This window comes from Rhinichthys klamathensis, unplaced genomic scaffold, assembly GCF_029890125.1.
Source record: "Rhinichthys klamathensis goyatoka isolate OS25496 unplaced genomic scaffold, OSU_Roscu_1.1 h1tg000165l_1, whole genome shotgun sequence".
NCBI lineage: Eukaryota > Metazoa > Chordata > Actinopteri > Cypriniformes > Leuciscidae > Rhinichthys > Rhinichthys klamathensis.
Genome location: NW_026606697.1, coordinates 4,120,318 through 4,134,708, shown reverse-complemented (window position 1 = coordinate 4,134,708; position 14,391 = coordinate 4,120,318). Strand labels below are relative to the sequence as shown.

Sequence of the window (14,391 nt, the reverse complement as noted above, 5' to 3'; positions counted from 1 at the left end):
AACTAAAATTACAGCTGAAAATAGAGCTATAAAAGCTAATTCAAAATAATAATAATAAAACTAATTTATCTCATCGATACAACATAGGATGAATAGTCCATTTAATATTTGTAAAGATAGTTTGTAACAAGATTTGAGCCGTTAATGTATGTTTTTTCGCCCTCTTCCCCCCGAAAATATTTTGATAGCTAACGTTAGCCTTTAATCTTGGACTTTTTGTAGATATGTCATAAATGCTGCAGTGATTTTCACTGCCCATTTTGTGCCCCCATATATTTCAAACCCACAAAGTTGTCCAAAGTTCAAAAACATCTCAAGGGACACTTCAACAGAGCAGTGCAACATGAAGGTAACATTTGCAAACATCTTTTTTCTTTTTTTTTTCTTTCTTTTTGAAACATCATAAGACATGTGCTATCGGGCCTATACTGTTGTAGTAGGCTATTCCAGGGTACACCATACATCGATGGAGTCGCCCCTGCCGAACCCAGCAACATATCATTTTATGATTATGCAAAGCGACTTATAAATTAGTTTTTTTAATGCAATTGAAGACGAAAAGTAAAGTCACGAACACAGTTTTTTCCTCCTTTTTTCTTTACAGCAAGATGATGTTTAGGTGATCATTAAATAAAGTACAGAATTGTTTATTATTGGTGTTTTGTCTATTCTGATTTGTTTTGCTTCGCATTCAAAATATCAAAAAATAGATTTTGTAATGTTAGCATGGTAATGTAAATTAGACCATTATAGGTTGAACTGAGAGACAAATTGGAATTTGAATAAAAAAAATATTAAAAAAACATTGTAGCAATATAATATCACATAGGCCTACTATTTTTCAGAAGATAGTTCAATCTGTAATTGTATCCCTTCCTTTGCAATGAGTTTTTTTTTGGCACATGCATTAAGCAGGGAACGCAAATATTTATTGGATCATTTATTTGAAGACCGTAATATTGCATCCTATTGTTTTTAATTGCATTTGGATAAGCGTGCGCTGTACTCTGTGTGCGGGTGTTATACGATCTTTCGAACAGCAGGAGGCGCTGTGTTCGAAAAACGAGGGCTCTGAGAATGCGGGACTCTCGGTGGGGGACTGTAGATGCAGGCTCCGAGTCTGCAGCTTCATAATATTGTAAAAAGCCAGTCTCACATAGACAGATGCATCTGTGTGCACTAGATTTGGTATTTGTTCAAAGGTTACATGCAATTTGTAGGATGGTTTTTATTTATTTGTGAAATATTATCTAGGCTCATTTTATATTTGTAAAACACAATATTTGTTACTCCACTACTCCAATACCTTTGTATTTGAACATTGCTTTCTGTTTGTTTGCGAGTCGAGCTTTCTTCATCACTACATTTTCAAACGATCAAAATGACTCACCTGACGTTCAGAGGCCGTGTTTGATTGGCTACTTTGTTTTACAGACACTGGATGTAATAACGATATATCAGTAGGTTTGTGTGGAATAAAACATCGATTACAACATACTTGAGAGTTTTGTTTAATGGTTTAAGAAAGCAAAATATGTAAAAAGTTAAATGAATTAGTATTCAGACAGAAAGATCATGGTTTATATGTGGAATTTGTGCAAAAAATGTTACAGCAGATTTGAATGTGTGTATAACGTCCCAAAAAACTTCGTCTTGAGTCTTGACAGGTATTTTTATTATTACAAATGTAAAGTTTAAAAGCACTAAACAAGTGTAGGATGCAGCTAACAACATTTCACAAGTTTCAAAAGCAAGACTAGACTTTATCGTTATTATTATCACAATGCATGGCAGTTAACATACTACATTTATATTAACTACTAAAATATGCTTTGAAATAGTTTTTATTTTAAATTTAATTAACTAACCATGAATAATTTCATGATTTATTTATTTATTTATAAGGACAACACACATTAATCAACATTTCTATAAATGTGCCAGTGTTAGCCAACAGTCTTGACGCAGAGAAAGTTGAGTCTCTGCTCACAGTCTGCGGGTTTCCAAACCTTCTTCTTTACATCATAAACCCCACAGCGCTGATCCATGGCAGGACACTGGAGCTCTCCACCCGCAGACCAGACCTTATAGTCCAGACCTTCTCCATTTAGCCAGAACCAGTGACCAGCGATGAAGCGCAGACCAATCCAAACATCATCTGTCAGGGCTGTGCTCTTATCTTCTGCCTCCTTCATAATCACATCTGAGCTTAAACTGGCAAGATCAATGTAGTTTTGTCTGCAGTATTCCAGAGCCTCTTCCCACGTGTTCTCCTGCTTCACCACGATCAGCTCAAAGACCTCCATACAATAAAATGGTAAAGACCCACTGCAATAAGCATCATGAACTTTAGAAGAGGACTTTTCGACCTTGCCACATTGTTCATGCCAATAAGTATCTGGTTCGCCCCTGTCCCACTTGACATCAGTTGCATCCTCACCTCCTGTCCATTTCCACAGTCTTGAGTAGGCATCACTATGAAGTCCAATCCAGTAATCACCAGTGACCTGTGAATTATCAGAAAGTCGTTGCAGTTCTTGAAATTCATTGCTAACGGTGGACAGGTCATCATGGTGAGTTTGGCAGTATTGCTGTGCACTTGACCACTGCTTTCTCTCATCCACATAATAATGTTTTCTGTAGAGGCCGGTGTTCAATCCAAAGAGACTCAAAAACAGAAACACAGTGGCTGTAGCCTTCATTGCCATATTGTCAATATATCCAGTGTTGTGCCAGCAGCAGAAATGCCCAAAGTGATGATTGCAAGTCTCAATTTATGAAGATTTCTTTCTTATAGACCAGTCAGACAAGGACAGCCTTGACCAATCAAAAGTCAAGCTCTATTTGTAAGACTCCTCCTCTTGCCTTACCTTATTCCTTTGAGTTGCTTTGTAACCCTGGAGATGGTATTTAAAATAAAATTCTGATGAATGAAAATGAAGTGAATTAATGTGAATTAACGCACAAATTGTTTCACAGACAGTAAGTCCAGGGTCCATGCTGCTACAGTATAAGACAAATCTGATAAATACCATTCTGACAAACACAAATCTAGGAGTAAAATTAAGTATAATTTATATGTGTGGAGAATGTGGAAATGACCTTTCCGTCATTCCAAAGTAACATATTGAACTATTGTAGAACTGTCTTTGCATGCTTAAAAAAATCTACAAGCATTTCAGGTCTATTTTAGTTTCTCATCCTGTTGCATTCGTTTGTTTTTTATTTTTTTTATTTTGTTTTTCTGATGGCTCACTGTAGTTCCTGACCTTGACAATATAATAATCAATGTGCTTAAAATGTGTCCCTGTGTCTTTAGATCTTTTAAAGAGACTGTGGATGTGGTCGCTCGTCATCATGATTTAGCTCTATTTTTTATCATGTAAGAAACGGTTAAGGAACGCTTAAATGCAGAGACAACATGTTTGTTTGTCCCCACTTTGTGATTCTGTTTTTGATTTAAAAAAATACTGACTCACCGTTTGTTTAATGTAGCTGGAATTGAAAATGTGTCTTTTTTGAAGGTTTTTTTATATTTTTTTTATGACCTGCGATGCAAATCAGAGGATGCAAATAAATATGGTTTAACTTTCAAACTAACTGAAATAAGCAAATTCAGATTGACCTTAGAAACAGGTAAAAGGCATTCAAATGAGCAAACATATATTTGTACAATATTTACAGTTTAATGTACAATGTGAAATATTGATTCATTTTAAGGTTTGCATATTGGCCAGTGCTAATAAATAAAAAATCTCTGGTATCAGCCAATAACCACAGTAAATTGAGCATGAATCGCTAATGTTAAAATCTCAGTCAAATGCTGCTAGATATGAATAACCAGTGCTTTTTTAAATACTATATTAATATTTTGAATTAGCTTTTATAGCTCTATTTTCAGCTGTAATTTTAGTTTAAGCAATTTTGTGTGCTTTGTCATTTTTATATTTGTATATAGTATATTTGTATATGATGTACTTTTTATTTTTATTATCAGCTTTATTTGAGTTAATGAAAAATAGTAGCCTACAGTTTTAGTTAAAGGTACACTATGTAACTTTTTTGGTTAAAAATGAATACAATTTAAATCATGAGTCAATACATCATCAATCCTTCTTCCAAAACGTGTTTTTGTCTTATCCTTATTCACTATGTTAAGCCTTTTATAAGGTGTTTATATTTTAGACCTGTTGGGATGGGTTTTTTTTGTTTTTGTTTTTTGCATGCGTCACTCATCCATGCGTGTCTCTTCAGAGAGAAGTTGCTCCGGGTCTGGTGTGGGAGTCGCAGAGGTTAGTTTTACATCGAGTGAGAAAGGTTGAAATTCTCGATCCTCCGGGGAATCACCCGTTAAAAAAATTCTGCTGAGAAGAGAACGCGACAGAGCTCGTAATAAAATGAGAATCAACATTGGCTTTGCTTTTCGGAGATGGAGGGATTTGAAATGCTGTAAGAGCGACATGACCGCGTTTTTATTACTCAACTGGTGAGTAAGGTATTTTATTGAGGAGATAAACTGCCATATGTAGCTCTCTGACAGAGTTCATTGTAAAGCATTATCTATTAAACATTATTATGGTTGTTGTAGCGCTATGCTGGAATTAATTTTTAAAGAAGATTGAAATGTGGATTTCCCACATTTCTACAGTGATACTGCTGAATACAATGTAGTTCAGTAATGTTATGTAATATAACCTACATTTAGCTTCTGACGACAAGGAAAATAATATATTTGGCTTTATGGTATCCTGACACAAAGTGCCATGTTTTTTTCTATTCAAAAGCAGGACACTGGAGCTATTTGTCTCTCTAAATTTTAGTGCACTTTAAAAATCTCTTCTACGGTCCTTTCAGTTTTTCAGTCTGTTGGATTCGTTATTATTAACAGAGCATTTTGATCGACTATCTTTTTTATTGTTGAACTGGGGGTGGGGTGGCTTGACATCGTGTTTGAGCTCCTCTTTTATCACACACAAGAAAATAAAGTTATGGAAAAACACTAAGAGGCATGTTGGTTTATATCCACGTCTTGTGAATCTGCTTTTCTGTGAAAAAACATTCACTCATTTACAGCGTTTGACACTACATGTGAAAATTAAAATCATGAGATAACAAGGTTAAATACTTCGAAGGACAATGTACACATTGTCCATTTTTAAAACAAATACCCTGAGATGCAAATCAGATGATGCAAATAAACAATGTTTCCCTTTAAACTTACCAAAGGACAAAATAAATACACAAATTCAGTTTGACCTCCAAAAATAGGCAAAATGCTTTTGCATATATAGAAAATGGATTTGTTTATTCTAAATATGACTTTGAGAATGTGAGAAAACTCTAGAAATATTTTCAGAGCTCATGTAGTTCTTTAAGTGTAGTTACACAGTGTTAGTTCTTTCAAACATCATATCTTCACTGACAGAATGCTTTAAACTTACTTTATTTGACATTCTCAGCTATACTGACAGCTTACAGTGTTAACAGATTAAGCATTGCTCCTAATGAACCAGTAGAGGACGTCCAAAACCAGGCTGCACACAATATACTGGAAGTCCCTATGAAGCCGTCCCAAAATAATCAATCATGGGTTAACATCTACTATAATATAATAAAATACTTTGCGATCTATATGTATATGATCTATATAATAGGCTAGCTATCATAATATTTCGAAGGGCAAAAACATGAACATGAACTATTGGCTTTACTTCTTCAAACAGCTGTCACTTTAACGCGAGGCCAGTAGCATATAGCATTAGCACCTCAGCTCCACCCACGTCCCGCCTCTTTGCCCATTTTATTAGGCTTGTTTGAGATGAGCAAAATCTGCGCAGAACCGATCACCGGTGATCAGCGCGACATGCATGCTCTGATGTCATGCCGACGTATGTCAAAAAACTCTCGCGACCGCAAGGCGCACGTGTCGGATTCTGCAGTCGCGCGCAGTTGCTCTCCACCGACTGCGCTGATCAACTGGTGTGTTCGACTTCATGCAGCTCTGCGCAGACCGATCGGCGGCTGACTTGAAGCAGTGCATGCCGGTTAGAAATTTTGTCCGACTTGATGTAGCGCCAAGGGGGTAATCCATCAGCCGGAAGTTGAAGCTGCCTCCGGGGGCCGCCATTGTAGCTGGCTATCACCTGCTGTTAGCATCCCATTGACTCCCATTCATTTTGGCGTCACTTTGACAGCGAATAACTTTACATCTGAGGCGTCCAAAGACACCATTTGTCCATTATTTATTTCTAAAGAAACACGACAATGTATAAAAGGCTCCATTACTTTGTATCTTACGTTATGCCCCCGTAGAAGCCATTCTTGTAAAAATAGGCTAACGATTGCGTCATAACCACGGGACGCTCTGTCGCACAGTAGAGAAATGACCGTATAGACAGAAGTAGAAGCTCGTCGGCAATCGTTTACCGTCTATGAGGCAATCGGGTGGACATGGAGGCATAAAGTCAAGGGAGAAGCCCATAGATAGAGAGTTCATAAAAGCAACGGGACAAAATATTTCAACAACAGATTTGTTTCAGATTTCAATTCAGATTTGTCCCGGCACAGCTACTAGAAGGTCAGAACGGTTGCTCACGTGACAACTACGTCGTCAAGCTCAGTTTGCTTGGCCTGCGCAGAACGCTTGGCTATCAGGAAGTGAGTGCCCATGTTGGGCTTCAACTCTCTCCGTTGAAATCAACGGGGTTGCTGTGTCCATTTCTTTTACTGTCTATGTTTAGCGCAGACGCCACATGACTGTGACGTATGCCATCAAAGTACCGCGAGAGCGATTCGAGAGTAGCCGGAGGACTCAGCCAGTGCAGCTTCTCAAGAGCAGCTGCACAAGCTCTGATGACGTCACAGCTGTTCCACGATTCGCCTGGTTCACCGCATGACAACGATCATGTGCGTTTCGTGTTTATTCTCACACCTTTAGTTCCATTAAAGCTCACAAATCAGTTTTTTATAACAGTAAACAGTCTTTTCATGTAGTCACGATGTTATATTGTGTCATGTTTATCAAAATAAAACTGATTAAAAAACGTTGACTCCACTTCATTGATTTAGGCTTATTTTGAACTTTATTCTTGTTCAAACAGATGCTGTATGAAGCAGTAAAGTATTGAATGAAAATGTATCTGAAATATCTGTGTATTTGGCAAATATTGCATTTATTTCACTTCAGCTGTAGTAAAGTATGCAAACACCACGTGAGCTGAGCGGTCAATACGGGAACCAGAAAGTGTCCGACTTCACGTCTCCGTTTGCAGCTCCTCCCCGCCTGCACGCGGCAACTCTCGCCGATCGGTTACATCAGAGGAATGCCCTGTCCCAAATGGAACCCTAAGCACTCGCGGTCTTCCTCTGTGGCCCTGTCCCAAATGGCACACTTCGTGCACTTTCGGTCTTGTGGACTTACAATGGCTGCCGCGTGCGCGTGTCCGTTAAGTCCGTGAGACCGTAGTGTGTCCCATTTGTCATTTTTAGATCTCAGAAGGGTGCTCGCGAGCGCCCCCTCTGCGGTCGATTTGAGCCCTTGATGCGCACTTTTGCCGAGCCCGCGCTGATGCGGACTCCACAGCAGACTTCTTCCCGACATTCAAAGCGGCGTTACGTCGCGAAAGTGACGTTTTCGGAGTTGTGATATCCAAGCCTTTACCGGGGTCTCAGCGCTCTGCACCCCGCCTGGAACAGCCTTTCCTCGGCTAGTGCTTCTGACGTTTGTGGTTAAACATGACATATAATTCGTCTTGTGTATATCTAACGGGCGATCTTTGGTCTCATTAATCTTGTTCCCTGGCAAATCGTTTTGGCTGACGGCAAAGTGAAGTTTCATAACTTTATATTGTGGCTATTTTAACGTTGTCCTGCTGTGTCTGAATCGTTTACTTTATTTATTGTCTTGTATAGCTCTTCTTATACCTTTTAGGCTACTTATACTGTTATAATGTCTCTTACTGATCAATAAAACTGAAAAATAGACAGGGTTGTGTCATTTTTTTTATATAGCCTATATTTTATATAGCCTTTTCATTACTATTTTATTTACTGTACTGTTTGTTTGTTTATTTTATTGACTAAACTATTTACTATTACTTCTCACTTTATCTTATATTTACTATTTGCACTGCACTGTAGTTGTACCATATCGTATTACCATAGATAAAGGATCCATCAGTTATCTTTGTTATTGCTAAAATCGGGTCAATCACAGAAAATGCTTTTTCCACAATAAGAAAACTATCGCAGCAACGCTCCAAAGCGGCCAATAGGGCGTCTATGTATTTATTATGTCTATGCTTTTGCGTTCTGCACTTTCTTTTCTCTCGAGGCATCTACTACACAACTGACACAGGTAAATACATGTGTGGTCCCGCTTCGGATGCCACGATGCCATCAAGCGGTGTCTCTGGTCGTAATCAGTCCTTCACTGACCAATCAGCGTCCATTAGCAGAATGCTAGCGTGTTATGGGCAACAACAACTCAACCTGTAAGAAATCGAAAGGACATAAGTACTCGTTCATTCAACTTTCGACCTATAACCCATGTTGGACTTGCAAAACCTACATTCAAATCTAAGATTTCTCAATGACAATCGGGTGAAAAAGACAAATTTAGCCGTTTAGCCCCATAGACTCCCATTCATTTTGCACTCGGACTATTGCCCCCAGTGGAACTCTGGTGGAACTACAACCATAAAGTCGGTACAATAGGACCGATACAATAGGGAGTGGCCAGGCTTTCCGTAGACGGGCTTTGGTTACATCCAGAGCCGTAGCCGATGTCGAACACACCTAAAAGCACGATGGGAAACAACTTGCTGAGACACAGCTTAATGCTCATTGGTTTAAACAACCGTGATGTATTGTTCTCTTTTAAAATGTTTGATTTTAACACTCTGATATCATGTTTTATGTGTATAAATTATGTTTGGATATTCCCAAACTCTCTGACAGTGCGATCTATGTGATGTAATTTTTTTTTTTTTAATAAAAACACATATCGGTAATGTATTAAAGAAAAAATGATTGATAAACACGTAGGCCTATTTAAAATGGAATTAAATAAGTACTTTGGGTGTCTTGTTCATTATATTTATTTTCATATAAAAGCAACAAAACTTAAATTACATCCAGTTTATTAGCAACACCATGCACGAGCGTGAATCCCGCGATATCCACCTTTGATCTCACAGGTGTCTGATCCACTGCGAGAAGCGAGATTCGTCCGGCTTGCCTGCGCTTTTTTCACTCCTCCCCTCACTGCACCCGCTTACTCTCGCATACATTTCAGGCGAGGCAAGGCGCATCTCAAACAAGCCTATTTTATCCGGGAGTAACGAGAGGTGACCATAGTAGAGGTCTGCACGGGCTTTAAACTGAAGCCCGAACCCGGCTCGTACCCGCGATCATTTAACCCGACCCGACCCGACAATTACATTTACATATTAAGCCCGAACCCGAACCCGAGGTCCATTCTGTTTCTCACAGCAAATACCATTTTTCACGTCTGCTGTCTGTCTGTAGGCTATTGTGACTGAAATAGCGCGCGAGAGCGATAGCACATGCGCAAAACAGTTTTGTGATATAAATGATATGATAAAATAAAACAAATAATTTATAAAAATTATATATATATATATATATATATATCATTATCATTATATTTGAGAGAGAGAGCCTGTGTGTATGCACATATTGCACATCTGCGCACGTATGTAGCCTACTTTCTCTCTCTCGCGTGCCGGTCACCACAACACAGCAAGCAGGCAAAGCACACGGCACGCAACTATATAGCCTATTTAGTTTTTCTTAGTTAAACCCGAACCCGACCCGAACCCGAGGCTGTTCATTAAACATTAACCCGGACCCGACCCGAAACCCGCACATTTTTCGGGACCCGTCGGGCTCGGGTCGGGTAGCAGACCTCTAGACCATAGACAGTAAAAGAAATGGACACAGCGACCCCATAGATTTCAACAGAGAAAGTTGAAGCCCATAAAAGCACTCACTTCCTGATAGCCAAGCGCACTGCGCAGGCTCAAACTGAGCTTGACGACGTGGAGGTCACGTGAGCAACCGTTCTGACCTTCTAGTAGCTGTGCCGAGACAAATCTGAATTGAAATCTGAAACAAATCTGTTGTTGAAATATTTTGTCCCGTTGCTTTTATGAACTCTCTATCTATGGGCTTCTCTCTTGACTTTATGCCTCCAAGTCCCCCGATTGCCTCATAGACAGTAAACGATTGCCTACGAGCTTCTACTTCTGTCTATACGGTAATTTCTCTACTGTGCGACAGAGCGTCCTATGGTTATGACGCAATCGTTAGCCTATTTTTACAAAAACGTCTTCAACGGGACCATAACGTAAGATACAAAGTAATGGAGCCTTTTATCCATTGTCCCGTTTCTTAAGAAATAAATAATGGACAAATTGAGTCTTTGGACGCCTCAGATGTAAAGTTATTCGCTGTCAAAGTGACGCCAAAATGAATGGGAGTCAATGGGATGCTAACAGCAGGTGATAGCCAGCTACAATGGCGGCCCCCGGAGGCAGCTTCAACTTCGGGCTGATGGATTACCCCCTTGGAGGTGACGCGCTGCCAAGATGGCGACGGCCCAGTCTGTCTGCTTCCTGACCTGAGCCCCAGATTGTCATGTTTTATCTCTAAGACTATGAGCCAAATTACCAGAGAGAAGAGCAGCACCAGCCCAGGAGGGATGGATACCATCTCTTTTCAACAGGTCAGGCTTGCCCCAAAAACTTTTCCAATTGTCTATGAATTCTATATTATTCTGCGGACACCACTTCGACAGCCAACCATTGAGTGAGGCCAATCTGCTAACTATCTCATCACTCCTGCGTACAGGAAGGGGGCCAGAGCAAATTACAGTGCCTGACATCGTACTTGCGAGTTCACACACCTCTTTAATATTAATTTTTGGTGATCTCCGACTGGCGGAGTCGAACATCATTAGTGCCAACATGAATAATGATCTTAGATAATTTACGATTAGCATTAGCCAGCACTTTTAAATTTGCTTTGATGTCAGGCGCTCTGGCTCCCGGCAAACATGTGACTATGGTGGCTGGTGTCTCTATTTTCACGTTCCGTGTGATCGAATCACCAATTACCAGGGCACAATCTACAGAATTCTCAGTGGGTGTTTCACTGAGTGGGGCAAATCGGTTTGTTATGGGAATCTGAACGGAAGAGTCGTTCTTTGATCTGCAACTAGAACGATCTCTGACAGTCACCCATCTGCCCTGCTGCACGGGCTCTACTTCAGCCGGAACCGTATCATGTAAAGAGTTCACTATTCTAGGTGCATCCAAAACAGTATCTAAAGATCTAGCATTCTTACCATCCTCAATTAAAGTTTGGATGCGTGTCTCTAGTTCTGAAATCTTCTCCGTCAGCCTGACTGTCTCCTTGCATTTATCACATATAAATCCTATATTGCCATCGGAGAAGGCTATACTAAACATATGACATGTGACACAGGTGACAATAACAGGACAAGAAGACATTACTCACCGTGTTTGTTGACTGATTCTTACTTACCTGGACTTTAATAACTCAAAGGCGCGGGCGCACGAGAGAAAATAAATAAATAAATGAGCGCACGGGTGGCGCGTTTGCAGGGTTACGTTAGCGAGTTACTAGCGTGATGTGTTAACAATAACGGAAGCTAGAGATGTAAGGTTAATCTGAGATGTTGGGTAAGCTGTATTTAGTAGTATAAACAACTAGATAGTAAATGATGGCTCACAACATAAAGAAATACGAGGCTCAGGCGGAGCTTACAACCTCGAAGCAAACAAACACTCAGCAGGCAGCGAGGCATAATGATGTTTGCAAATGACACTGAAGCTCCGATGTGCGTATCGCAAATGCGACGCAATTTCTATTGAAGCCCCGTATCGGGGTGTGTATTGGTTTCCCAGAGTCACGTGACCGATGACAAATGAAGCCTCACTTTCTGTCCAATCACGTGCATGTTTCGCTTTGGGTGTCAGAAGGCTCGAACCCCAGATCTTACTTGACGAGTCCTTGTTGGCTCAGTCTGACGGGTTTGTGAGGAGAGTGCTGTACTTTGAAAGTTACATTTAAATAACCAATACTAGCCTACTTATTCTTTTTTGTTGTTATTGTGTCTTTTTGTTTTTGTAAAATCTTTGCACTTTTGGTGTTTTTTAGGTACTAGTATTGTTATTTGGGGTTAGGGTGGGCTTAGTGGAGAGGGGTGTTGGTGTTTGGTGAAGAGTTTGTATTTAGAGCAATGGCAACAGCCAAAAAAAAAAAAAAAAAAACTTCCCCTATCTGGGAATATTTTGAGCTTTTAGATTCCAATGTAGGCCTATGCATTTCTAAAAAAAAAAGTATTTCTAGTCAATGTACATGTACAGTCACTCCCAATCAATTTTTTTCTCCTCACACTTCTGAGGTGGAATTGTCTTCTGTTGGACAGTGTTGTAGACCAGCACAAACAAAGCTCATAATGCCACTTCTGATGTGATTGTAGACGTGGATAAATACCTTACAGAGACAAACAAGAGCTGAAGATCCACTTGAATACTGGAGAATGCAGAAACACACACCCCCATCTATATACATTGGCATTACAGTTTCTGTGACTGTGTCCCCCAGCCTCCTCTGTGCCATGTGAAAAAGTGTGCCAGTGTTCTCTAAGGCTGGGGAAGTAGTCTAAGGGTGTACTCACACTAGCCAGTTTGAACCGTGCCCGGACAATCGTACTCGGGCCCGGTTCATGGCAACCGTGCCTAGTGTGAGTACACCCTAAGAGGAGAAATAGACTCAGCCCCAACACTGTAAAAATGCTTTTATTTCTTAATAAAAAGAATTAAAAACTTAAGGATCTTTCTGTCATTCCTACAGTTACATAAGCACTATCACTGCCAAGTGTCATGAGCACATTTAATAGCAGATGATCCTATCACACAATGTCCTTATTCACTGTGTGTGTGTAGATAGATAGAGATAGTAGGCCTTATTAGGTGTTATTGAATCATATAAGCTCATTTTATATTTGATCACACTTTAATGTGTAAAGGAATGTATTTAATGGACAAATCAAACACAAGCGTAAGGCTTTTATTTGTACACATAACATTGAAACTGGAGTGTGTTGTGGTTGCTTCATCTGGCAGAGCTTCTTACAAAGGCTTCTGGCTGCTTTATTATAAATAAGCTCTAGATGGCGCTGTTCTCGACACTCTCGAAGCTTTGAATCTTTTCCCGGAACAGTCAGGGGAAAGCCTCATTGCTTCATGCATAGACATGTCCAGCTCTGGACATGTCTATGGCTTCAAACTAAAGGCTTCATTTCCCCATCCCTAGCGAGGCAGACAGGAGCAATCGATCAGCAGAGAGCAAGGGGTGGGACCAGTAAGTTGGATACAGACTTTCCAACCACGGATTTCACAGGACGTTTCAGAGTATGTATTTTTTTTTTTTTAACATAAAGTTTCACACTAAAGTTAAAAAAGTGAAATGATAATCAAGGACCCTTTTAAATATTGAGGAATCATTCAATTCGTTCAAAGGGTCTGATTCATTCAGAAACGAAGCAAGTGGCAAGCAGTTTATTTAAATCATTAAACGTTACTCAAATGATTTGTTCAAAACGCTGAATCAGTGTTGCTCGGAGACGCGGGGTTCTGCTGTGGATTTGTTTGGAAAACTATTTTCGTTGGCAAAATAGAGCAATGACAGAAAATGTAAGTTCAAAGGCGCGGGCGCACGAGAGAAAATAAATAAATAAATGAGCGCACGGGTGGCGCGTTTGCAGGGTTACGTTAGCGAGTTACTAGCGTGATGTGTTAACAATAACGGAAGCTAGAGATGTAAGGTTAATCTGAGATGTTGGGTAAGCTGTATTTAGTAGTATAAACAACTAGATAGTAAATGATGGCTCACAACATAAAGAAATACGAGGCTCAGGCGGAGCTTACAACCTCGAAGCAAACAAACACTCAGCAGGCAGCGAGGCATAATGATGTTTGCAAATGACACTGAAGCTCCGATGTGCGTATCGCAAATGCGACGCAATTTCTATTGAAGCCCCGTATCGGGGTGTGTATTGGTTTCCCAGAGTCACGTGACCGATGACAAATGAAGCCTCACTTTCTGTCCAATCACGTGCATGTTTCGCTTTGGGTGTCAGAAGGCTCGAACCCCAGATCTTACTTGACGAGTCCTTGTTGGCTCAGTCTGACGGGTTTGTGAGGAGAGTGCTGTACTTTGAAAGTTACATTTAAATAACCAATACTAGCCTACTTATTCTTTTTTGTTGTTATTGTGTCTTTTTGTTTTTGTAAAATCTTTGCACTTTTGGTGTTTTTTAGGTACTAGTATTGTTATTTG

General features: G+C 39.9%; 1 protein-coding gene across 1 annotated transcript; it reads right to left on the bottom strand.

Moving 5' to 3' along the window:
* Positions 1–1,918: 1,918 nt before the first annotated feature.
* Positions 1,919–2,779, bottom strand: LOC130091407 (lymphocyte antigen 75-like). Its single transcript, XM_056259281.1, has one exon. The coding sequence runs from the start codon at positions 2,706–2,708 to the stop codon at positions 1,947–1,949; it is 762 nt and encodes a 253-aa protein (XP_056115256.1). The 5' UTR covers positions 2,709–2,779; the 3' UTR covers positions 1,919–1,946.
* Positions 2,780–14,391: the final 11,612 nt, after the last annotated feature.

What these genes read in the sequence shown, in the direction of transcription:
- LOC130091407 (XM_056259281.1), bottom strand. Translation starts at nt 2,708, where the DNA reads ATGGCAATGAAGGCTACAGCCACTGTGTTTCTGTTTTTGAGTCTCTTT.